This window comes from Polypterus senegalus, chromosome 17, assembly GCF_016835505.1.
Source record: "Polypterus senegalus isolate Bchr_013 chromosome 17, ASM1683550v1, whole genome shotgun sequence".
Classification (NCBI taxonomy): Eukaryota; Metazoa; Chordata; class Cladistia; order Polypteriformes; family Polypteridae; genus Polypterus; species Polypterus senegalus.
Genome location: NC_053170.1, coordinates 80,650,643 through 80,678,318, shown reverse-complemented (window position 1 = coordinate 80,678,318; position 27,676 = coordinate 80,650,643). Strand labels below are relative to the sequence as shown.

The following is a 27,676-nucleotide window of genomic DNA, read 5'->3' as shown; positions in this document are numbered from 1 at the left end:
ATACTTTTTCTGCTCTTTTAACAATGGAATACCAATATCTAATTTTCAGACCTGCCAACTGGAAAAAAACATCCTAGTCAGAAGCTGTTGACATTCGGTTTATATTGTCAATACAGCATCTTCAGCAAGAAGCCATGCTGCACTCCACATTCATGTGTTAGTTGAGCAGATAGTAATATTACATCAACAAATCAGGAGGAGGTTAAGAACACAATAATTTAAGAAGAAACTTAAGTAGAAAGAAGTATTAGTGTGGCAAGCGGCTGGGGATGGTACCCAGAAGGACCAGAAGAGGGACTATGCCTTCTCAGGACAATGAGAGGGCAGCCGCCCTGGATGGTATGGGGACCACAGGACCACAGCTTGGAAGCTCAACCCTATAGGGGCCCATGGTCACTGTCAGGGGGCGCTCGGATGCCTGAAGAGCCCTGGCCCTCAGCACTTCCATCACACCCGGAAGTGCTGGGGGGAAGAAGACCAGGGACACCTGGAGTGCTTCCGGGTGCACAGCCGGCACTTCCGCCACACCAGGCAGTGCCGGCAGTCGCTTATTGGGAGCCACCTGGAGCACGTCTGGGTGATTATAAAAGGGTCCGGCTCCCTCCATTCAATGGCTGGAGTCAGGTGGAAGAGGGCAGAGCTCGGAGGAGAGGAGGGGAGACGGACCTGAAGAGAGACATTGTGACAGAAGGCCTGGACTTTGGGGGTGTTTTGGAGTTGTGTGTGCACTGTAAATAGTAGAATAGTTGTAAATAAACGTGTGTGGTGCTTAAAACGATGTCTACCTGTCTGTGTCCGGGCTGCTTCCCACATATTTATTTTTCAAAAGTTGCTATCTGAGAAATGTCTGGTGATTATAATAGACTTTTCCAAGCAGAACACAAGTATAATTTCAGATTGAGTGTATCACTTAGGAATTTGGAGTAACATGGAATTAATCTTTTATTGAATTTAGCATGTTTAATTGCTTAATGATGCTGACAGTTTGCATTGGTTCGATTGAGCTGAAAATGTTTTGTTGCTGATTTTTGTTCCTCCTCAGCATCTGATGATATTCATTTCTGTGTTCAACAATAGTCGACCAGTATTGATGAATTCTACTTGCCTTCCTGATACCACTTTTTCATCATTGCAATGTCCTGGTGAAACATTTCACAATGTTTGTCACTAACCACTCCAAGATTAGCAGGGGTAAAGCAGAATTTGTGAATGCAGAAAATGAATCTTTAGTGATGTGTTTTATCCAAAATTATATACAAATCACAATTACATAAAGACAATATATATAGTTTGATTAGTTATGTCTGTGTAGTTCAGTCTATTTTTTTTTCATTTCTTATATCATATGAAAGGTTTTGCTGAAGGGGAAAAGTGAAGATTGCAAAAAGAATTCTTTAAAACTTTAATAAATTAGATTAGATAAATAATAATCCCAAGGGCGAATTTAGAAACATATAACAGCAGGAAAAAAAACAAGGGTATATACTCATAGAAAAAAAACTCAATCAATCAATAAATGTATATTGCACAGAAGTTACAAAATAAACTTGAAGAGGACAGTAGAACCTCTGGTGATGAACGTTTCTGAACACGAACAAATTGGGTTACAGTCCAAAAGTTCGCCAAAATTTCGCATCTGTTCACGACCACATGCTCTGGTGGTGAACAAAAACACTGACAGCCAGTTTCCCTTCCGTTTCGTACCAATGATTTCCCATTCTCCGTGGTCCTGGATCACAAGGAGGACCTGACGATGGAGGAACTCGCTGAACTCCAGCAGGAGTAGCATAAGAAGTGATGCGATAAAAGCCGTAATGGAAAAATGGAACGAGTGCCAGGATTTTTTCGAGAAGAACCACCCTGACAAAGCAGATGTGAACAGAGTGATAAACATGATGAATGACCATGTCGTCTCGTATTTCCGAAAAGTTTTAATGCACAGGAAAAGACGAGTCACATTAGACCACTGTTTTGTGAAGTCAGGTCCACCAGCTAAACGGCTAAAAACACCAGAAACCCCTGAAATAGAAGAAATCACAAGAGAGAAAACACCTGAAGGAGAACGTCGTTTACCCGGACTCTCCCTCAAAACTGTAACCTGTAAGCTACACCCAGCTTCCTCCTCACTTCATTCACGCCAGTACTCGACTCATGCAAGTTTGTTTTCTTTGTTGTTTAGGGTTAGTTTTTATATAAATTAAAGATTTTTCAAACTTGAATTTTTTTCCCCTGTGTTTAAAGCTCATAAAAAAAGTTTTTACAGCAAGCGGTTTGTAAGGGTCTTTTACGAACTTGGTCTAGCGTGCAATCTTGTAATGTTAGTTTTCTCTGTTGTTCAAGGTTTTCTCAGTGTTATTCAATGTTTTTACATTTAGTTTACTATTACACTGTGCATTCTATGGTATAATTAACTATTTTTGTGCTTAAAAATCTTAAAAAAAAATTTACATACAGTGTGTACGGTTTGGAACGGATTAATCATATTTACATACAATCTTATAGGGAAATTACGTTTGGGTCGCGACCAAATCGGGCCACGTCCATAGTTTTGGAATGAATTATGATCATGACCAGAAGTATCACTGTATCAGCATTGAGTTTAGAGTGTTGGCAGGAAGCATTGGATTGCCTGATAACAATAGGCAGAAAAGACCCTCTGATCTCCCTGTGTCCACTTCTTTGCACACTGTGGTAGAATGAGCCTGTGGCTAACAGTGCTTCTGGAGGCGATTTTTCATGAGGGCATCCAATTTTGCCTCCATCCTCTTTTCCACAACAGCTTCCAGTGTGTTCAGGGTTCACCCAGTGATGGAGCAGGCTTGCCTGATAAGTTTGTTCAGGCACTGTGTGTCTTTAAAACTCAAGTTGCTTCCCCAGGAGACGACAGCACAGAGCGATACACTGGCTGCAATGGAATGATAGAACATTTCCAGTGGCTTATTGTATACATCAACAGACCTGAGTCTCCTTGGGAAGTACAGTCTGCTCTGACCCTTCTTGTATTGCAAACACAATGTTATCAGAATAGTCCAGTTTGCTGTTTATATGAAACCCAGCCCTGGATACTTGTAGCTGTGCACCACTTTCATGTCCTCACCCTGGAGAGTGTCTGGTCTCAATGGGTTTTTTGTCTTGATGGTGTTGAATTGCAGGTGGTCTTACCCCACAAGTCCTACACAACCTTCCTGTACTCTGATATGTCTCTATTATTAACTCATCATTTGATGGAGGAGTCAAAGGAAAATTTATGTAAGTGGCAAGGATTGGCATTTTTTGGAAGTCTGTTATGGAGAGTATAAACAGGAAGGATGACGGGTCATTTCCCCAAAGTGCTCCATTATTACACAACGCCATTTCTGACTCACAGTCCTTGAGCCTTACAAACTTTTGTCTGTTAGTCAGGTAGTCAATGATCAAGGAGACTGTGGGTACATCAAGGTGTGATGCAAAACCTTGAGCATTTCCCCCAGTTGATAAGGCAGAATGGCACTGGAAAAATCAAAGAACATGACTCTAACTGTGCTGCTGTCTTCGTCCATGATGGTGTACCTTATTGTGTCTGATGATTAGACCTATGCATGAGTGTAGATGAATGCCCAGGCCCATCATCTTGAAAGTCCAAAGCTCAGGTTGTGAGGTCAAGTAAAACAGCAGAAAAAAACTTGGAGAATGAGGGCAACTTGCCATTCACAATGCTCCAGTCTGACACCCAATGAAGTCACTACTAGCCTGTCAGCAAAACAAGTTCTCATGAAAGGCAGGAACCATGAAACCATTGGTGCCTATATCACCTAAGGTATTCCAATTAAGAACCCTAGAAATGTAGAATGTATTTATTTTGATTTGCCCCTTCATTCTAGTGTTTTATTAGTTGCTCCTTTATTTCTTGGTTTGGAGCACTTGATTTATTTAGTTTTATACAGTTCTCTTGGCGTGAGACTAGTTTTCTTGGAGTTATAAGAAAGGAAACCTCTCTTGATGAGCAAGTCAATTGGAATAGGGTAGCTTAGTGATCAGATTTGGAGAGTTAAGCAAACAAAAGCCCACAAAGTGCGGATCTCAGAATAAGTGAAGCTTAGGGAGAGAAGAGGGAGAATGTTTAGTGAGTGGTTAGCAGGGAAGAAGTGACCAGGGTGACCTCATGTTCATGTATAACGCCGTGCGTAGAACTCACACTATAACATGGCGTAAGCACAAAAGGGGAAATGTTCGTACGCACAAAAAAAATCCAGATGCATAAATCTGTGCGAACAACCAACTTCCACGTTCTTCCACTGTATAAATCCCGCTCAGCGTGAAAAGTAAAGGACGTCCATGTGCCTGCTGTTCCGCCCCAACTCCTCCTAGAATTATGCCTCTTTTAATATGCAAGTTAATATAAATAGCCCTTAAGCTCAGCCCTCTGTGAAAAGACAATGGGAAAACAGAAGAATTTCAGTAAGTAACAAGTGGAGGCAAGGAAAAACATACTATTTGTTGGTTTAAACAGTGGTGTAAACAACAAAAAGAAGTTAATTGAGTGACATAGCGTGTCAGAGAAACTCGAAAGCTCAAGTTCACAAAGTCGTCGCACAGTGCCCAAAATAAAAAAAAGAAGTCACATATCAAAGTCGCCATGAAAATGCAAGTCGTAGCCCACCGTCTGAGTGTCATGAAAGCTTATTAGGGTACAGAGAAAAAAAAGGCACACAGTGGGGGAAAAAAAGCACGAAATGTCAACTTTAATCTCGAAATTTCAACTTTAATCACATAGTTTATTTTGTCATTAAAGTAGAACATCATAAACTTCATCTTAAAATCGTTTAATTTACTAGTTTCTCAAATCCCATCGTAACTAAAGTAGAATGTTAAATGCTTTGTTTTGTATTTGATCTTCTATGTGCTCTATGTGTGTGAATCCCTACGTGCTTCCGGGCTTTCTCTTCCTCTGACAGGACACAGAATCCATTACATTTGTAATATTACAGCTTTCTGAGTAAATAAAATACTGAGATGTATACGTGATATCATTTTCATGATGATAGGAGTTAAACATAGGAACACGGTGGCACAGTGATTGTTCATGTCTCATGCAAGATGTTTGCAACGCCATTCGCAACCTTCAATGAAATACTTTATTGTAGCAGTACTGTCTCTCTCAAACGTACTAACCCCCAATTCCTGTTTAAGCTTTTCTTTCTCCAAATACCCAATCGCCACACAATCAGCTCTGTAACAGACGTTAAGCCATTTGTAAGCTTAGAACGCCGATTCTTCAAAACTTTTAAGGAACATTGAAATATCTTCGTAGTACATGTTTAATTATTCTATCCATCTATCCTTCCAGTGTCGCACCAGCAAGAATACAGCATAAGACAGGAACAGTCCATGAGCGGAGTGCCAGCTCCTTTCTAGTGCTGATGCACTGTGTCCTCACATGTGTAACTTTATTTAAATAATCTATATTGTTAATAATTAAAGTTTTATCTGTATAATATAATAAACATATTTTGCTGCATTTAATCTTAAAAATGATATTGCCATCATATGTAAATACGTGCTTTATAAAGTGGCTTAGGTTGTGCAATATTATAACTGTAGTGCAAGTTTACAGTGAGGTAATTGTAATTATAAGTACAAACAGTTCTACAAGGAGCACTTGATGGACTGAATGAGTGCATTTATAGTTCTTGGGATGAAACTGTTTCTGAACCGCGATGTCCGTACAGGAAAGGCTTTGAAGCGTTTGCCGTGTGAGAGCAGTTCAATAGACAGCATGGCTGAGGCAGCATGTGCTTGATGCTGTATACCGATAATTCTCTTTCTGATCAGCTGCTGTAGATCTGTGATTCCCCACTCATATACAGTGATATAAATACTCCGAGTGGTGCAGTGAGAGTAATATGGGAAAAGATGATCTGCTGTGGCAACCCCTAACTGGAGCAGCTGAAAGAAGAAGAAGAAGGTGCAGTGAAAGTAAAAACACTAAAGCAGTTGTGGTATTTAGAATAGTTTGGCCATTCCATGGACCATTTTATTGTTACAGATTAATTACAATCAAATGCCTTAAACTAATAAATAATGTGCAGATAGTTTCAGTGTATATGATAAAGCTGTGTCAGGGATGTGGATCTAAAAAAGAAAGGGTAACCACACTGGAACAGTAGCACTGCTTTGACGCTGGGTGCCGCCAGTTTGCAAAACTGAGTGGAGAACTTGCGTACGCCAGGGTATGAGCTACTGTGAAAATGTGAGTGTTTTTATGCCAAGTTTAGGTTTTATACATCGCGATTTGAGCATGGAAGCGTTCGCACACAACATTTTTGTGCGTACGCACCATTTATACATGAGGCCCCAGGTAAGTAAAAGAAAAAAGTGAGCAAGAAGGTAATAGAAAAGGTAAATCAAAGAAATTTAAGTGATTTAGCAAGACTTCAAAAAGTCTAAATTAGTGAAAGGAAGGCAAAGCTTTAAGGAAACTGCTTAAATTTGAGAGGTTGTGTAAGGGGAGATGGGGAAGTGCAATAGAATAAGAAAAGGTAAAGAGGATCAAGTGAACATGGATAGGAATGTATAAAACGGGTCATGAGGTGGAGCTGGAGGTTTGAATGGATAAGAATGGTGAAAGGAACCAGTGGAATGAGTAATATTTGCAGAAGACTGAGTGAAGGTGCAGAGGTGAGACATTTGATTGAAAAACATGTCATTGAAAAGGGCTACAGGATTAATCAAGGAGAACAAAAAAGAAATTAGATGAGTAAATGGAAAAGATCATGTGTAAACCATGGAATGGGAAGGATTGAGTAAATGCAGTGATGTAGAAGGAAGACCAAGTGGCCAGAATGACTAGGAAGCTCTTGTTTGAAACACTAAAGAGAAAAGTTATAAGTCAGAAAAAGACAGATATGATGGAAAGTTAAGAGAATGAGAAGAAATTGGGGGAGGTTGATTGAGGAATGACTGAGTTTGGATGAACTAACAGTAAGAGATTAAATGGGTGAGAGAGCAAGAAGAAAATGTCAACAAATGTCATGACTGATGTTTTAAAAATACCTACCTAAATGGTTAAAGCAAATTGATTTCATCGGGTGGTCTTGAGAAAAGCTTATCTTGTTAGATTGTGGTTCAGTAAATCAATCTTCTTGCTGAAAGACCCTTGTCTCAAAGTATCATTCTTATTTTCTTGTGAACATCAGCAATGTTTCTTTAGCTTTATTTTCTGTAGACAGGAAAACGGAATAATCTTTACTGCAGCCTCAAAAATGCACATGCTCGTATTTCAAAGCTATAGGTTAGAATTTAATAACCCAACTTGAGCTTGGAAGATTCAGCAGGAACTGTGCCCACTTAGTGGTCCTCCAAATAAATATGCCTCTTCAGTAGCAGCACACATAAACCATCACGGAGAAAGATGAACTGCTCGATTCTGCCGGCTCTTGTTGCTCTGAATTCATGAAGCCAGTTTTTACCAGGGTCGCTGTTTACTGAAGCAGCTCAATCCATTTTAACAAGGATAGGACTGTTACTTTTTCCCTACGAAAATGTATGTCTTAGCCATTAAAAAGTCATCTGAGGTTTTTACTGCCTGCTAGAAGAACAGAATAACAATGAAGAGGAAAAGCTGTCTATCTTAAGCTCCACTGAGCCGAGTTTGGCTTCAAGCATGTAAGCTGTTCATTTCGCAGCTAAACAGCAAGGCCAGCATGGTTTAAGCCAGAGAGTGGTCTTGCAGGTCACCTGTTGCTCTTCTTTAGCCCTAAAAACACACCATGCTAAATTAGCCCAAGTACTCTGTGTGACTATAGGGCTTTTAGACTCAATGAATGCAACTCATCAAGCCGTTCAATGGTGCTGGCTATTAAATGTGTTACGGTTAAATTACATTTCACCTTTAGGGATTCATCAAATTGTGATACATGATTTCAATAACATGGGATCGAGTCCCTGGACTTGGAAAAGCGTAATGCTTTTGCTGCAAGAGAGCTGGCGAAGTGCAAGGCTATCATCCATTCCTGTCACTCTCACTGTAATAGAAGCGGCAGCAGATATCTTATTGCCCTTGTCGGTAATAACTCTCAGGACATGTTTGGAAATGAGATCAGGGAGGTTATCATAATGAAATAGTGGATTCTGTAAACTAGATAATATGTGTTCAGCGCAGAAGGGGCCAAATTCTAAACCGCTACTGCTCTTTATCTTTCCTGAATAAAGCTATTGTTTCAACTGCAATGAAAAATGAAAGTGTGCTTTTGATTAATGACTTTGCGTTGCTGCTTCATAAAGTTTGCAGCAAGGACGCCTGGCCCTCTGTGTTCCAAGCTTCCTGAGCCGAGCCAGAAGGAGGATCAGATGGCTTTGACTTGAGGCCTGCCTTTCCAGAGTTTGCAGACTTTATACTGCTTGGCCTATGAGGTCCTTATCATATTGTCTCCTGCTGTAGAAGGTGAATGATCCATTTGTCTCATACAGTCTTGTGTTAAAAGTCAGTAGCAGGTTTGGATGGTTTATTCCAAATTGACATCCTAAGTATGGTTATGCTATTTCCCTTTAGTCTCTCCCCATTTCCTTAACTCACCATTTCAATGCTTTTATGTAGCATCTAGAATTACTTCCCTTAGCTATGGTTCATCTGTGTTTTTTGTTTTTTTTTGTTAACTTGAATATCTGATCCTGCCAAGTTATCCCATCATCCTCAATCAGCTGCTTTTACAGTCATTAGCTGAACTTTGATTCTCTGCTGTATTGGAATACTTTTTTTTTTCATTTATGAAAGTGCAGTTTTTCATTGTATTGCTTTTAATTTAGGTTACTATAGCTCTCTCTCTCTCTGGCGATTCTCTATTTTTTTCCTGCAAGCATTTTTGGGAGTTTCTTCTTATCATCTTAGAACTGGAGTTCCCAACCAGGCATATGAAGTGACATTTCAGGGGGTGCAACAAAGAAGAAGGCTATGTCGTGATTTGCCAAAAATGAGTGAGGTGCAATCTGTGTCTTACAGTTTGTGTCATCATTTATTAGTTTGTGCTACTGTTCTGTAATATTAAAAAAAAATAAGCATTGCACATGCAGTTGTCATTTGTGAATGTGCTGCAGAAATACACATTCTCACCAGTTTCTTGCTATGGACAAAGCACTCGTAAAGGTAAATATCTTTTCTTTAAAAGGATGGATTTTGGAGCTTGCAGTGATTTGTAGAGAAAAATTAGATCTAGTATTGACTTCTGTGCCAGCCATTGATCATAAAAAATTACTGATTTCAGGGATTGATTGACATTTTTGCCTTCTGGGAGGAAGGAGGAATGAAATGGACGCAACACCTGCTGTTTGCACTCAGTCCATCTCTCCTGCTGATGGTCTAGAGTGTAATATAGCAATTTTAATTGTACGGCACGTCTGTTTTTGAACTGCAATGCAGCTGTTATCTGTGGACAAAGCTTGTTGACTGTTTTTCATTAGTTAGTGGTGATCATGTGTCATTTCCTTGCAGCACTTGATGTTTTGTGGGATACCCCAACCCCTGGATTGTCAATCGAGTGTCTAAGCCTCAAATGTGTGGACACATTTACAGCATAAATAAGATTTATAAAGACAAATTTCTCAATTTATATTTAAATTTTATGCACTGTGTGACAGGTGGCCGGGGCGCCCCTGCAACATATTTCCCTGGGGGCAAGGATTGGAAACCCAGTATCTCCCCCTGGACGCTAGATGGCAGCCTCCCTCGGTTGCAGTGGTGCCTCGGAATCCCCCAGGGCTTCATGGGTTTGGAGTTCTGTGCAGCCCTGTTGGGTTCCACAGGTGCCGCCAGGGGATGCTGCCTCAGGAGCTGCTAGTACTTTTGGGCGCTGGTTTCGCCACACCTGGAAGTGCAACCGGATGTTGGCAATCAAGCACCTGGAGCACTTCCGGGTACCCAATAAAAGGAGCCAGCAACCACCACTCAGCGGCCAGAGTTGGGTGGAGGAGGAATGGTGGTGCTGGAAGAGAGGAGTGTGGTGTGCTTACTTTGTGTGTTTGTACACGGGGGACTGTGTTGTGCCTGTGGGGTTTATGGGGAAGATGTACCTCATAGGTCTTTTTATTTTATACGTGCCTCCTGTGCCCATCTGTGTCGGGTCAGGCGCCTATATAGCGCCTTTGTTACAACTGTGTTAAAAGCTTATTTCTTTGAGTTCAATTTGTTCACCCACAGTATGTGGTTCAAAAATTTGAATTTTAACTTCTTCATTTTCAAATATAATATTAGTAGGGGATGCAAACATAAATTCAAAAGTTAAATCGAGCCAATTAAAGCCAATTGAGTCATTCTTTGTGTGATTTAGGGCTCTGCAAAAAATATATTGTTGTCTTTCTGCACAAATTACTATCTCATTAAAAATGCTGAAGCCAGAGTTCTGACCAAATGCAATAACCATATGATCCTATAAAAGCTAAATTTCCCCTTGGGACAAACAAAGGTCTCTTTCTCAACAACTGATGTGACAATATTGGCTTTCTACATTATGTACCATAGTTTTATTTTCCAAACTTTGCAAGCAGCATAGAAAGCTGTACATGGCCACACCTACAATAATGTTTTGCCATTGCTTATTCTACATAGACCTTTATTTGCCAAGGCTATCTTTTGTTCATTGATATTATAACATTGTGTTCACTCTTACAATTTGGTGGAATGACTTATGATCCACCAGTTTGTCTACATCTTGTCACCATAAATGTGAACAATATGAGGGGAGTGCCAAAAGTCAATTTCAAATCTTTGAATAAATGTTAATTGGCTGAATTTTTTTTTAAACTTAGACTTCAACACTTATCAACATTATTTCCATTAATTTTCAATCACTTCTTGAAACGGTGGATCCACTTTTTAAAAACAGTCCTGAAAAATCTGCTTTTTCAACTTTTTCAACTCATTTTCGACACCAGTGATGACTACGTCTCGGTCTTGGATGGTCTTCCCCCCATGGAAGCCTTAATTTTTGGGAAAAGTCACAAGGGTCTAGATCCAAGAAATAAGATGGGGCTTTGACAAGGTTGATTCCAGAAGCACTGGAGGACAGTTTTGGCTTTCTGATTTGCTAGTGTATTGTCACATTGGAGAAAGAATTACTTGAACGTCTTCAGTGCGAAACAGTGGTGACCTCTGTGAAGATTTTCAAAAACTTGTTTTACGCACATCTCCATGCAGAACTTGGAAGTCAATGTTTGTCATTTGTCAGTTGAGATGGCCTCCACAGTTCTGTCCATGGAAAAGAAAATTATAAACATCACTTTTATATGCGATTTCAGGTGCCATGCTTTCACCAGTGGTTCCTGTGCTTTTCTGGACCTAAGCATGGTTTGTTGCTTGGTTTCTGGAACCATTTTGTAAAACCAAAAAAACTTTCTCCAGTGATGATTGACTTAAACTTCACTGAATGCGCCTTCTCAAAATCTGTGAGGAGTCATTTGGCAAACTTCACACAGGCCCATTTCTTTTCTGTCGACCACAAGTGTGGGAGCCAGCGAGCATATTTCTTTGAAAAGCCTACCTCATCCCAGTGAATCCTAAGCATGCTACTTTTTGTGTGGGAATGAAATGTTTGGAACTGTACATTTAAACACTGAAATACATGCCGTATAAGACAATCCTACAATGAAAGTACTTTTTAAAAGGATTTAATTTCTATGTAGAGCCCAGCTCAATTTTTGGTCTTTCCATTTGCACATTATATCATAGCCAGAGAAGATATGTTTATCTCTCATACTGCATCATGTCGGCATACTTTTAATCTATTCTAGTTTCCTTAATGCTTAGCCACACATGCAGAGTTCCTATGGTGCTTTGACATCCAACATGACAACAAGTTCAGGTTTGGCCTCCAGCAGCTAAGTTGGCATAAGACCCACAGGGGATAGAGATTTTTCTTCCTACACCTTTGTTCACTTCTAATTGCCCATTTAAGTATGATGAAGTCATCTTGTGCCATAGCTGATCTGCTCACTCTGTCAACTTTAATTTTATTGCTAACTGTTATGAATCTTTTGGATATTCTGCAACCTTTTATGACCATTTTTCATGGCTAAGGTTATACTGTTTGCTGTCAGTATGTTTATTGATAGTCATGGAACACAGAGGTCATCTTAACTTGCCTGTTAAAGGTATAGCAGTGCTACCACTGGAAGGACTCCATTTCCCAGCAGCCCCAAAGGGTATTGCCCTTATTGGATGTCTGAAACGGGTGCAGGGGCTGCTTGAATAAGAAGGGCCAGCAGGAAACTTGAAAAGGGGCTGGCGAAGAAGCAAAATGGGAGGTCTGTGTTTCTGTGTATCCCGTCTGTCCCATCCAATGTAACGACTGTGAAGTCATTTATACCCTGGATCGTTTCTCACAAGGATGAATGGACTGTCTCATGCCTGCATGTCTTGTGAATAGTGGTAGATTAGTTGTCGTGCATCTTCAGAGGGAGTGCTCTCACAAATCTCACCTCTCGCCACTGGGGACTATTGGTAGGACTGCTTAATTCATTTATTACGGAAGCTGTTCCCGGGATCATCATCGTCATCTTTACTCCATACCATTTCATCCAATTCTGCCACATTGGTACTGTGATAAGGACATTGTCAGGAGTATTTATTGTCGGGGGTTGATTGTTGTGTGATATTTGTATCAGGGAAGGGGAGGGTTGTCCGATTTTTGTTGTTGTTAATTGATTTTCCACTTATTATATTTCAGACATTTGTTTGATTTGTGTCTCTGTCGGTGAGTGTGTGCGGCTCAGACCAAGGCTGGGTGCGTTCCTGGAATCCCCACCAAAAAAATAAATAATTCTGGCGTGAATCTGAGTTGAAAAGTTCCAGTTTGTTTAGGTTTTAACGAGTTCAATCGTTTTTTAATTAGGACCTTTGTGTCTGTTTATCATTCTGGTTTTGGTGTCTTAGTTTTCTTTTGTCTTATTCAAACTTCTTAGACTGTCCTGTGACCAAGTCCTTGCTTTTTTTTTTTTATTAAACTAAGGGCGCTTTCCATTCCCTAGTATAAATGTGAAAAAATAATCAATGAATCCAATCTTTATTTAGTAAAGCAGATCATTACATATCACCCTGAGTGTGACTTAACTGTAATTACATAGAATTCTGAGCCTGAGTCAAGCTCAGGGTAAATGCCAAGGAGGTTAAAGCATCTATTTGTTTTTCATGTTTTTTGCCTTGTCCACTTTATGGTGAACCTCCCCTAGCAGAATTTCAGAAAAAAGTAGCCCTTATTACAGCTGTTTCATCGTTGAGATATGTTTCTGTACTGTGGTTTTGTGCTTTATTTAGATTTTGTGATTTCCTGATGTTGACCCCTAATAACATTGTAAGGTACTTTTTCTTGTTTTTAATTTTATTGTTTTCCACTTTTACATGTGATTTGTGCTTCTGCTTCTGTTTTCTTAATTTTTTAATATCTCTTGCTGTGAAAATATTTTTGTCTTTAAATGCAATTTTCCTCATTTGTGTTTGTGTAGGCCAAAGGCCTGCATCTTTAGTTTTGGGCAAGGAGGTCCAAAGGGGTGAGGACTAATTGGCAGGTGAAAATCCAGAGTGGAGCAAAGGCATGGATTTTTATTATGAGGCTTGCCACCATTTTTTGAGCTTTATGAACAGGCAGAATCACAACAGTCATATTGTTACTTGAATTTCTACAGTTTGAACCACATAGACAATTCCGTTTTTGTCTACAGTGCTGTAATACATGTAAATTAGATGTGGTAATACGTAGCATGTCCTTAAACGCTTTTAAATCTGATTAATAGCAGAACAGTGCTGAGATAGTTAAACACTACTGAAATCATTTCTATTAGAAGCCTTAGGCTGATGCAATATGTGTTGCTATGGTAACTCATCTGAACTCTCACCTCTCTTCTCATGTGCAGGTGGATGTACCTTTGATGAAGACTCTGACCCTAGCCTCTGTGAGTACAGCCAAGGAGAGGAAGATGACTTTGACTGGCAGCTGGTCAGGATCTATGAGACACCACCATCAACCTCTGATCTCCTACATGGTAAGGTTTATGAACAAGGAGAGCTTCTTAAAGGCATAAAGTGCACGCTTTTCCTGCCATCATAGTGAGTCATTAATGATTACGTTCTTTAATAGCGTTGTTATAGTATTTTACACACACACAAATACTTATATACAGTATGCAGTGTGACAGGGCAGCCTTATATGGTTATTTTAAACACAAAATATAAGAACTGGAATAGTATTACTGGGAGAAATGAAATATACAAAAATAATGCAATAAATGTGCATGAGCAATCCTGTACTATTTTAACTCACCTTTCATGTACTACTGACCACATTATACCCCGACCAGGGACTCCTTGCCGCTGTCAAACCTCCAGACTCATGACTTCCTAGCTTTATATGTCCATTTGGAAGTGCTTCCAGTTCTGAGCTGAGTAGTGACTCTAGAGTTCTGTATTCTTTCTCTAACAGCTCCTTATTGGCAGCTGAAGGGCTTCTTGCACTCTTGAGCAGTCAGATTCTCTTGTAGCAGCAGCATCTTATTATCAAACACCAGAATTCCCCTGTATTGCGATCTTTGGCTGAAAGAAAATACTTCCAGTTTTTCTCACCCTGACACTATCATGTTAGGCCAGCACCAGTCACAGTATACAGTGAACTGTAAAGGTACTTGGACATTAAAATAAGTTGCTTGAATTAAGTACTTGGTAGCCACCAATGGTTAAGCACCTATAGATGTTATCAGATTCTAGATATTCTTACTCATGATACTTTACTATACTTAAACTGTGTCCATGTTCTATTTCTTGTTTTCACTATTTCAAATGGATTACTCGGTCATTCATATTGAAAGATTAACATTGAATGTCAGGAGAGTGCTACTTATTATTCATCTTGCCTGCAGTAGCAAAGTCAGTGTTTTAAGAGCTATCATCACTTGATAAAATTGAAGCTAATTTGTCTGGTGTCATTTCTTTATATCTGAGCAGTAAGAATTTTCTTTTGGTTAACCTCTTCAGCCATGCGGTCTCATCTATGATACTAAAGTTGATGCCACATTGCATGATTTTTTGTTGTGGGCTATGTCAAATTTGCTAACCACAGTTGATGAACTCGTTGCTGTACTATGCTAAATTACACAACTGAAAATCATAGCCCATTTCACATTTAGCAACTGAGCACCAATCTTCCTGCACAGTCATGCTTGCCACTATTTCTGTTAAGCAATAGCATGTTCCTTATCGGAGCCAGCGCTTTATGGATTGTTAACAGCTGAAGTGAGTTCAGCCGCCATCTCTGTTCCTTTTTCTTTTTTACATTCTGTAGTGTTATGTAAACCGAGAGACACCAGACAGAGGAGCTTCACTTCTTTTTATGAGGTCCATAACCCCTACATGCTGGTGGTGTACCAATGCTTTGTGAAGGGTTTATACTGTAGTTATGATGCGTTCACCCTCCTCATCGCTACATTCTGTGCATTGTACTGCCTTACGAATGCTTATTGTTTCTCAACTCAAACATTCAAAGAGCCCAATCAAAAATAAAATAAAAAATGTTTGATTTTATTTCAGCTAAGACTGAAAATCGCTGGAAAAGTTGTCTAATGTGATGTAGGCTTAAGCAGTAAGCAATTTCCAGTGGTAACACATAAACATATGAAAGCTGAATAATATTATCTACATGATGATGCACAGAGAATGTGGCGTGCTTTGGTTTGTCCCACTTCACCATTTCCATCATTTAAGCATATTTTTGTGTTTTACCTCTACAGAGCCATTGCTTAGGTTTATTTTTATGTGCTCGATTTCTTTAGCTTTCTGTTATGCCCTCACAGATTTTGCAGGTGTATTTACTGTATATTTTCAGTTACATTCTGCACGGCTGACTTCATGTGCTGAACTATGGTTAAGACGGCTTTGCTTTGATGAAACTGAAAGCATTGCCCAGGTCATCCATTGTAGAGATCTTCTCCAGCCTTCCATGTTATTTACTATTAGCTTTGAAAAATACTTCTTCTGATCATTTTCTGCCTTATTTTGATTTCTCCCCTTTAAAACTGCCATTGACATTTGTTTGGTGCTTAGAGTGTCATACAGTAGCAGCCGACTCCAAAGGCACAAGCTAAGTCTGCATGTTGATGACTCCGTTCTGCATGTTGTAAGATTTCAGGTAAGCACAGCTGCCTGATTAGGAACAGCTGTGAAGTCAATTGTCCAATTATGTTTAGGACTATAAAGTAGGGGGAGTTGTATGCAAAATGTACTGTAATTTCAAAGCTGCTCATTCTATGCAAATGAAAATCATCTCAGACTGAGCCTAGAATTGCTTAATTTAACCACATAGCCATTGTGCCATTTCAGAGTCAAACTATATGAATACAAGGTGTGAATTACCAAAAATCATTGTTTTGTTTAAAGGCTTTCTTTTTTTTTTTTCAAATTAGTTTTTTACATTCTATTGGAATGAACGAGTCTCAAATTTAATCATACATACTGTGCATTAAACTTAGATCTGTACAAATTTTATACAAACATTTCTCCTCATCCAAAATAGAAAAAAATTTACTTTTATTTAGGAAATGATACAGTGGGACGGAGTGGATACTCAAAAGTACTGTATATAAATAAATGGTTCAGAGTTTATGTATCAGTCTGTTAGGTGTTGTGTCTTTTCCAGGTTATAACATCCTGGATACGTTCACTGACTCTAATCTTCTTTATTTCTCACCCTGTCTCTCTCATCTCAGCTCCCTTTATTAGCCCCCAACTCACTTCCTGGCCCTAGACTTACTGGTCTAGTTGCATAGCGTAGCCTTTAACACCTTACGCCAGGGTGTATTTGGGTCTGTGCCTCCCATGTCATTTCCATCACCAAGTGGGTTCATCCACAGTTAAAAGACCACTAAATCATAAACTCCCCTGATGGTTTCAGAAAGAGATCAACCATGAGACCACCTCCTTCCCTTTTGGTGTTCACATGATAATTCTGAGATTATAAATGTTCTATATTGCATTTTTCTTTATTGTTAGTATGGCTCCAGGGATATTTCATATGTAGATGAACTCTCCTCTGTGTAGACAAAGATGAAAACAACACACACACAGAGGTTTGCATTTGTCATTAACCTTAATAAGCAATAAAGAAAACCATGGCAGTGACAAATGCTTTTTAATGCAGAAGATTTATGAAATCTTTTTTTTTGGACATGTGAAAAAATAAACAACACCTACAGCCACACTCCTCTAAGCTATTTGTGCTTCTAGCAGAACTCTTATTTTGTGGCAGAATAATGCACATATTAAATTATTAGCGACTTGAATGCAGAAATCCATCCATACAACACCACCTTTTCTTTGCATTGTCCAATCACCAAGTACTTGTACTTTTGCGGCACGTTTCCACCAACATGATTGTTCGGCCACATTGGGCAAACAACATGGCATAAAGTTTAACAGTGGTATATGAGACAGAATTTGAAATAAAACTCACAGAGACTGAACAAATGTCTTGTCATTACAATGGTTAAACACTTTCATCATATTTTTTCATTACGTGTGCATTTTAGAATGAGTATTTAAATGCATGTCTTAAATGGACAGGAAAAAAAATCTTGGCTAACTCCTAACTTTTAGTTTTTGCACTTAAACTGCATTTGGCATGATGTGGCATTTTTCCTTTGCCAGCATTGGCACTTGACCAGTTGCAGTGCTAATGATGATTTTTACACTCACTACTTTGTCATGTATCTCACTTGAAAAATCTATGTTATGACAGCCTTGGAAAAGTAAAGTGATTAACATAGTGAGATGGGTGAAGGAAAAGCAGTGTCATCTGCTGAACATCTTACTAGTGGACAGAAAAGATTATTGTAATACTAGGGGGCTCTGCCCCCTGCTCGTTTCACTCGCCCACCTCCGGGTTTGGTTTACCGAATATACAATTTAAAGAGGTTGTTATTTTCTTGGGAATTGTTACATATGCATTATTTTCACTTTTACTTAAAAACTTTTGTAAAAACAATAGTCCTTTATTTCCAGTCCCGGGCATGGTTAAATCACTTTCTCGCAGGAGAAGCAGTTGGATCATCTGCTGGCTTGCTACTGCCGCCAAGCTGCGTGTTCTGCTTGTCGCTTGTTGTTGTTTTAAGAGCTGAGAGCACATGAAGTGTGTCTACCCAAAGCATTCCAACAACTGCTAGGTTAGATGTCCGTGAACTTAATGTTGTCTCACTGCCTTGTCTTGCATGACGTTAAAGTGTCTCTCACATGATGTCAAATTGTCTTCCAAGAAGATCACGTCTCGTCTCCCTCCTAGGATTTTGTTTTTTTATAATAAAGAGAAAAGATCAATCATTGCAAGCCCATTTATTGATAATCCACCTACACAATACATATGTCATTTGAATTCATAATCTTGTATAAGTATTGTTTAGTGATCATTGACCATGATGAAGAACTCTGTAATAAGAAGAAGGAAAAAGTAGATCAGCTGCAGTTAAGAAGGTGTTTTTTTATGGTGAAAACAACCGCTGTCTTGTCAAAATGCAGACGTTCAGCATTATTTAAGGACCTGAGGTCTGTGTGTTTCCTAGTAATAGACTAATGAATAAATACTGGCAAATTGAATTAGAGCAGCATTTTCTGATGATCCTCTAGTTGCTCTCAGAGCTTATATACTGTCTAATGATTGTAGTGAAGTGAAAAGGCCAGGGTTCACTGCATACAAGCCTTTTTACACCATTATGAAAATCCCTCTGCCAGACAGTATGCTGCTTTTGAGCAGTCTCTTATTTATTAAGCTATAAATGTGCAAAAGACACATTCCCTGTTGCAGGTTGTTGCTGTTTTTTGACCTCTAGTATTTGAAAGCTTTACAAATGCTATTGTAGTAGAAGCTAAGATTGTGTTACACGATAACAAGCAAAAGCAAACAAAAGGCCCATCTGCTTTTGGTGTGGGGAATTAACTGTGTGACATGAATTGAAGGTTCGCAGTGCTGCTTTACTAATGTGACTCTGAATTCTGAACAGAAGCCTTAGGTTTAGTCTCTGTTAGAAAGGACACTGCCACAAATCATGTCAGAGCAACCCCGAGGTTTTTCTTCATCAAAGTTCTCCACTCATTTATAAACTGAAGAGATTTGCTGTTAAAATGAAATGCTCTCGGGTGTGTTCAAAAACCAATAAGATTGTTTTGTTCTCATTTATGTAGTTGCATGTGTCAGCAGTTTCTGTGGACATCCCGATTATACACCTCTTCTGCAAATCTTAGGTGACAAATGCGCTGACGTATTAAGAGGAGCTTTCCCTGCTGTCTCAGTTGGTGCCAGCTCTGCTTTTGATTTAAATTTCTATTCAGCTGAGTCAACTGAACCTGTAGCTTCTCCTGTTTTTCATTATTGTGGAAAAAATTTGGCATACTTATATGAGCTGATTACTTCTTAGTTGTAATGTTGGGACTTTTTTCCAATGACACCAACTGTGTGTGCAGAAACATCTCTGATAACACAATGAACCTCTTCCAAGCTTATGGAGCTTAACAGCTATCACACAAAAGCATTTTCCGGCTGTTATTGGAGTGGATTGGTGAAATAAATTGAGCATTTATTGTGTAGCATCATAGCTGCCAGAAATTTGCCTTGATGTTACAACCAATAAATATAATAGTAAATATAAATTAGACTGCAAAATATTCAATAACCAACAGTGTCATGAATTTATATATGACTGCAGCAAAAGATAGCAGTATACATCGATCCATTCATTGTGGGACTTTCTTAACTGGGTCAAGGTCTCTGAGAGGCAGTGCCTATTGTGGTAGCACTTGGCACAAGATGGGAACCAACCCTGACAGTGGCGTTGGTTTATAGCAGGGCCCACTCGGGTCATATGGAACAAATCTGGAATGTATGCACATCTTTTGGATGCAGAAGGAGAACCAGAGACCAATCTTCCCACACGTGGGAAAATTCCACAAAGACTGTATTCTAAATCTATAATTGAAAAAACAATATTATACTATAAAATAAAGCTACCGTTTTGGTGGGGTTGTAACAGTAAAGACGTGCATTAATCCTTTTTGACTGTGAAAAATGGCTGGTATAGGTTTGAAACTATTTATATGACGAATAGCTTTTGTTTTTGAATGGCATGTAACATTTTTCTTCTGGTAATAACTGAAAGAAGTGGTTAACTGGTGTAGGACAAAGTTGGCATTGACCTCTTTTGTCATGACAAATCAGACTTTCATTTCAAGCAAAGGCCTGCAGGCTGAAAACTGTGGCTTAATCTGAAGTAAATTCCTTAAGAAACCAAAAAGACAGGAATTATTTTTTTCACATTTTTATTTATTTTATTTGAAGAAAATAATGTTACATTCAATCAAGTAGAACCTATAGAACAAATAATAATATTAATAATAATTTACATGTATATAGTGCTTTTTCCACTACTCAAAGCACTTTGCAAACTCCACACATGGAAGACCCAGGATATGAACTCATATTCTCCTTACTGCAAGGCAGCAGCATTACCACTGTGCCACCTGCGTGAGATGACTTCATAGTCAAAAGTAGAAAAAAAACAAAATTAGACAAAATCTAACAAAACAGAATTTAACCCTCAACCAAGATAAAAAAGAGAACCAAGAGCATGGGCAAAATAGTTAGAAAATAAAAAAGAAAAGAAAAACAAGTGAAAATATTCTCCTCCCTCCCAAAATAAATGATAATTCTAATTTATTTAATTAGATCTTGCCATATTTAAAAAAAATTGGGAAGAAATCTTTTGAGTAAGAATTTGATTTTTTCCAATTTCAAATTGTGCAAAAAAAAAACCACTGATTCTTCCAGTTAAGCAAGATAAGTCCACCTCCTAGTAGTGTGGTATGGGCAATTGCAATCAATTTGTCCTTCTCCACTTTAAGCCCATCTAGGAGTACACCAAACACAGCCTGCAAAGGGTTATGAGTGATTGGGATATCAAGGCTGTCTTATGAGCATTCAAAGATTTTTGTCCAAATTTATGTTCATTTGGTGCCCTCCTAAAACATGTGGCCCAGTAAGCCTGGGGCTTGATTGCAATGCTCGCAGATTCAGTCTTGCTCTGAATATATTTTGGACAAGTTTAAATGCAATACATGTGATCAATGAAAGATTTTAAGTTGAGTTATTGAATGCTTTGCGCATATAGAGCTAGAGTGTATTCTACGTATGGCTGATTTCCACACCTTTTCCGAGCTATTAATTTAAAGATCATTTTCCCACCTGTGAAAGGTAGAGACTTTGATATGTTTTTTTATATACATGCTCTCTTAGTCTTCAAGACTGATCAGTATTTCTTTTATGATAAAAACTAGGGGGCTCTGCCCCCTGCTTGCTTCGCTTGCCAACCCCTAGGTTTGGTTATCCAGATATACAATTTAAAGAGATTGTTATTTTCATTTCATTCTTTTTTTTTTCTTGATATTTGCCACTAATAAAGCTGTAGTGAATGAGTTATTCTCCCCCAACCGGGGCTGCTAGTGCTGCGTGATCTGCATGTTGCGCTGCGCGTCGATCATTGTTTTTCAACTACACAAAGGCTTCTTTGACTTTCATTAGCACAACTCTAGTTGCCACTTTCCAGCACCATAATTAGTGAGTATGACAGCCCTATCTCCACATTTTTTTTTTATATGCACAAAGAGCAGGTGATCTTTGAGGCAAAAATGATTATATGAAATAAATTGACACCACTGCCAGGAGGCGCCCGGAGGGTTGAGGAACTCTGGACGTCAGCACTTATGCCACACCTGGGAAGTGCTGCTAAAAGGATTACCAGGGACACCCGGACTGCTTCCGGGTGCTCATGCCGCACTTCTGCCACACCAGGAAGTGTTGCAGAAAGAACGTCAGAGGGCACCTGGAACACGTCCGAGTGGGTATAAAGGAGGCCGCCTTCCTCAAACCATTAGCGGGAGTCAGGAGGAAGAGGACAAAGCTCGGGAGAGAGGAGCAGAGGTGGTGAAAGGAAGGACTGTTGCGAGGCCTGGACTTAAGGGTATCTGGTGTAGGGGCACTGTGTGCTGTGCAGGGCTTTATTGGGACTGTAAATAGTGTAAATAAATACATGTGTGTCTGAGCCATCGATGTCTGCCTGTCTGTGTCCGGGCTGAACTTCCACTCTATCTGTATATATCTATCTATTCTATCTATACTGTATATATATATTGTGGAGACCGGCCCGGACACAGACAGGCGGACACGTTGACGTCACCCAACACACATTTATTTACAAAAGTACACCCCAAAACCCCCTCCAAGTCCCCAAAGTCCAGGCCAACCTTGAATGACTTTCTGTTCTCTTCAGGCCGCCTCCTCGCCTCCTCCCAGACCTTGTCTTCCTCACTCCCAACTCCAGCCATTGTCTGAAGGGAGGCAGCCCCTTTTATAAGCACCCGGATGTGCTCCAGGTGTGCTCCGACAGTCTCCCACCGACACGCCCCAGTGTGGTGGAAGTGCCGGCTGCATCCCCGGAAGCACTTTGGGTGTCCCTGCTCTTCTTCCCCCCAGCTACTCTTAGTCTTTTATTTCTGGCCCTGGGCGTGGTTAAATCTTTTGGCACAAAATCTCGTCTCGCGGGATGTGAGTTCTTGATATTTTTTAGTTTATAATTTAAAAACGGAGTAAGAATCTGAAAATCTAACAGTATCACATTAAAGTTTGATAAATTCTGAAAAGAATGATACCAAATATATATATGTAGGTTTTAAAATAAGCCCAATTTAAAGCATGACAAAAAATGTGACATAAAAAGTCACATAAAATCGTTGCACTTTTAGGCTGTAGATTTTATATACATACATAGAGTAGATATATAAGAAAGAAATAAATATATAAGAAATATTTGTATATCTACATTACATAGTACATATTTACATATCTACAAAATATAGTAAATGTAGATATACGGCAGCACTACTGCTATAGACCACAAATGCCTGCAGAGAGTGGTAAAGACTACTGAGAACATCACCAGGACCCCACTGCCCTGTGTGCAGAGCATGTACATCTGCAGCAGAGTCCGTAGGAGAACTGCCTTGATCCTCAGGGACCCCACCCACCCCCTGCACAAACTGTTCACACTTCTACCCTCAGGCAGGAGGCATAGAAACATGAAATGCAGGACTTCCAGGCTAAAGAACTCTTTCTTTCCCAAGGCCATTAGACTCCTAAATAACTCACTAGACTTTATAACCAAGGGCCACCTCATTCTATCTACCTCACACAACTGTATTTGACTTGTCCATCACTCACCTACCTGCACAATTACACTTTATACTCCTATTCTATTTTTATACTGCCTCTGTTACTTATTATCTATCCATCCATCCATCGATTATCCAACCCGCTATATCCTAACTACAGGGTCATGGGGGTCTGCTGGAGCCAATCCCAGCCAACACAGGGCGCAAGGTAGGAAACAAACCCCAGGCAGGGCGCCAGCCCACCGCAGTATTATCTATCTGCTACTTATTATTTATGTTTATCTTTATACATTAGTTTTGCCATTTGGTGTGGACAGCATAGAAAGAATTTCATTGTACAGGGAAACGTGTTTCCTTACTGTGCATATGACAAACTTTGAAAATGAACTTGAACAAATGTTTCTTATTTATGAGGGATTTATGTTTTATTTGTTTTTATTTCATTTTATTTATTTACTTTGGTGAACTGATTTTTTTTTTCTTGTTTGGTTTTCACTTCAGTATTTTTTCTAAGAAGGACTCATAAGTTGTCTGTAATGATTCATCTCACTTTTTGATTGCTGCCAGTATTTATGCTTGCATCTACAGTATGTATTGATCCTTTTCACTCAATAATTTATCTCAGTAATACAGAATTGCTCTCGTTGTTTCTCTTTTATCCATTTGACTATTTTCCCCTTTTGTCTTAATTAGCTTGTTTTTGCTTTCTGAAAATCCTTCAGATGAGATTCTGGAATACCAAGTACATCTGTGCAAGTGGACTGTTGTGACGATTTGTAATCATTATTACGTTTTGTGCATTATTTTCTCCCTATTCTGTTCTTCATGCTTTGTAAATATAGATTTTTTAGATTGCAGAATTCAGGTCTATTACTGGTTTTTGCTAGAATGTCATTCTAAGATTGTTATGAAATTTTTGCATCCTTTTCTGATGCCATCTTCGTTTCATGTGCACCAACATTTTGTGGAGATTTTGTTGCCAGGTTGGTGGGTAATCGACCCAGAAGTGCAAGTTCCAGGGTCATTTTTATCTGCATTTGTGGATGTATCAAAATACATTTCTGTATGTTCTTATTAGAGTACAGTACTTTTGTATTGTTTAAAGTCTATTTTTTGCTTCAACTACAATTAGATTTTGATGAAAGGTAGGATTGACTTCTGAGAATTATCTTTTGTGTGTATTTTTTCAAATTTCTTCTTCTGCTCACCACCATTATTAAACATTTCCCTTTTTTTATTGGTAGGAATAACATTGTTCTGGTTTTCAGTACTGCCATGTGGATAGGATTATAGAGTCTTAAGAATCATTGTAAGGACTGCTGCTATATTAAATGTCCAATCGCTTAATTTCATTTTGTGAAATTTTGTATTTATATTTTTATAAAATATAGGTAGGATGGTACATTGGTACAGTTATTATCACTGCTACTTCACAAATTCTGTATTCTTAGGTTCAAACCATGTGCCTTAGTTAATTTCAGTTTTGTTGTTCCAAGAGGGAAATGTGCTTTGTCAGCTGGTTTTACAGAGATACCATAGGATTACATTGAAAATGCACCAACAAGGGCTAACAATGGCTGTTGTAGCCAAACATAAACTTAGTACAAATACATAAAATATAGCTGTGAGCATAATACTTACGATGAAACATTAAATCAAATATATTGACTTAAAAATTATTATCAAAATTAATATTAGACTTGATTAACTCAGATGCTAACTGCTTATCTTGTATTTGAGCCTGTGGATGTTTTTTAAAATTGAATCTATTTAAAAGATTAATAGCAGTTGAATGAAAGGGTAGTATTTTTATCCATGGAACTTTGGAATCTTCTGTGTGTGCGTGTAGTTTTCATGTTGCTTTCCTGTCTGTGGGTCATTTTGCTCTGGATACTCCAGTTTAACTCCCACAGCCACAGAAAAGTATCTGTTAATTTAGTCTGTGACTTTAAATTTCCCATGTGTTGGTAGTGGAATCTTCAAGAGACTGGTGTCCTGTTCAGAGTTGGTTCCTGTGTTGCACACAGCTGTTGCTAGAAGAGGCTCTGTCCTCCTCATGACACGGAATTTGATTTAGGGGTTTGATAATGATATTGTAAATTATCTGTTATTTATTTTTGCAAGCTTTTTTTTTTTTTTTAATTTCTGCAAAGCTGAATAAAGGCGCTGATTGAGTGAGTATGAATATGTCTGTTGATGTGCAGTTTGACCGAGAGGTGTTCTGACTTATGCTCAGTCCTGCAATTGAAGTAGGCAGTCTTAGGAAATGTATGGGTTTTAGTGTTGACACAATTGATAGTGCAACTGTAACTCATGGCCAAACAGTTGAGGTTTCTTACTTTGTTCACAATGTAATGTCTTCCTTGTCAGCTTAGATGTCTCGTCCAGAGTCTTCATAATTTTTCACAGTTGTCTTACCTGATATTGCAAGTAAGCACTGGGCAATAAAGTCTGACTCCAATGTAATGAAGGAGTTTGAGTGAAATCGAATGATTCTCCCTTGACTCTGTCACATTTCCCATCACATAACAAGCAAACAGTCCTCATAGCTAAGCAACTGAGTCTCTTTCTGCAATGCAATGCAGGCAGAGGCTCTCTTGCTCCACAACAGTGCAGATTTCAGCCTGAGCCCATTACTCTGACATCTTGTTTTGTTTTGTGTAGTGTACATGTGCCAAGCAGCCTTTGTTTTTGATAATTCCAGCCCACGCAGCATGAGCTCCACGCACTGTTTACTGAGTCTCGGCCCTCCTGCTGGCTCTGATCTAGCATTACGTTTGTAAAGATTGGGAATATTTTGTCAAGCTTTTTATTGACTGCTCAGCTTTCCGGGAATAAAATGAACCTTAGAATTTTATGATTATTGTTTGAAAGGTGAAATTGTCATTTTATTGGCGAAAGACCATCACATTATTCTTATTGAAATCTGAGCATGTACCGTACAGTGCTACTGTGCAAACTAAATGATTTCTTTCATTTCTATTCAGTCTTCATAGGTCTTGCTGACTGTTTAATGATCAGTGTAGCAGCATCTTTTTCCAAGTTTGAGAAGCTGTTGAATTGACAAGCTAGGGTCCACTATAATTCAAACACAGAGCAAAAGAAAATCTACAGTCCAAAAAAGGTTTGTTTTAAACATTTTAGTGATTATGTAAAGAAAAACAAATCAGAAAAAATTGGGGAAAAAAGCTATCATACACACACAAAGGAAGCCACTGTAATTCTTACACTCTTCTTGCAGCAAGTAACTATAGTGTGTTCTAATAAATTTCCAGTTAAAGATTTAAGTTAGCGTTACAGGGTACAAGTTACAGTTTATAACTGTTTACCCCATGCCTTGTCAACTGCAAGGTAGAACAAAGACAGAGTCTCCACTCAGAATGACAAAAAATAAATTAGAGTATTTCATTTAAATGTTAGCTTGTGGGAAAAAGGTTAAAATTTACCATTATCTATTCGATATTATTGTGTGTTCTATATATTGTAGCAGTATACTGCCAAATATTTTATCATAACTAAGTAAATACTTAAAATATATCAGTTTAACATAACATTAACTTAATAGAATGACTCCATTTGTCTTTTGCAGTTTGATTCCTCTTATTTTAACTTACAGCAAGTATTGGGCTCTTCTGTCTTGTATTGAACACTGTCACTGTCAAAATTTACAACAATGCCATTGTAATTTCAAATTTGTCCTCAGCATGTGTTATGACAGTAAGCCCATTTGTCTTTATTTTCCTGGATGTAGCATGGTGAAAACAATCACATTACATATTCAACACTCACACCAGCAGAATCAGGGGTAGTTTTTCCAACAAGCGATACGGTTACCAAACAGTCAGTCGCAAGAATTTAAATATCTTATACTGTATGTGTTTGTTGTATGCTATATATACCTTTTATGTGTGTACTAGTTGCACTATCCTTCTAAGACAGGTCAAAATACAGTAATCAATGTAGACCTCATGTTTTTTTTATTTGAATCATGGATTATCCATTTGCTCTAGTATAATAATATTTCCCTTGCGATGGCCTTTTTCTTTTCACATACCATACATTTGTCTGTTTTACTTACTACTGTTTTGCTGGGAAAATGCGCCAGTGATCACTAGCGAATTGGCCTGCTATAGTGACTATAGCCTAGGCATGCTGGTGCTTTGGTTTCCAAACATGCATATCAATTTATCATTATTTTCACACATCCATTTCCTTCCACACTAAGTTATTAGCAATTTGCGTTACAGATATAAGCCTCATTCATGTGGCCTAAGTGGGTACAAGAAAGTCACTACCATGAGGCGGCTGTTGCTGGCATATAACATTGGACAACAGAATAATAGGCTGATAAGACCAATTTTCTTATTTGTAGACCCCTATTTGGTATTTTTATATTTATTCTTTTACATGTTTTGATTATTTTTAATTTTTTCTTCCTAACCATAGCAGTTGGACGGA

General features: G+C 38.7%; 1 protein-coding gene across 4 annotated transcripts in view; it reads left to right on the top strand.

Moving 5' to 3' along the window:
* Positions 1-27,676, top strand: part of LOC120517926 (receptor-type tyrosine-protein phosphatase U-like) — a 1,019,277-nt gene that overhangs the window by 316,125 nt on the left and 675,476 nt on the right. For all 4 annotated transcript variants that reach the window (XM_039740445.1, XM_039740444.1, XM_039740443.1 and 1 more), the window contains exon 2: positions 13,879-14,007. In XM_039740445.1, coding sequence (XP_039596379.1) covers positions 13,879-14,007 — 129 coding nt within the window. The remainder of the gene's footprint in view (positions 1-13,878; positions 14,008-27,676) is intronic.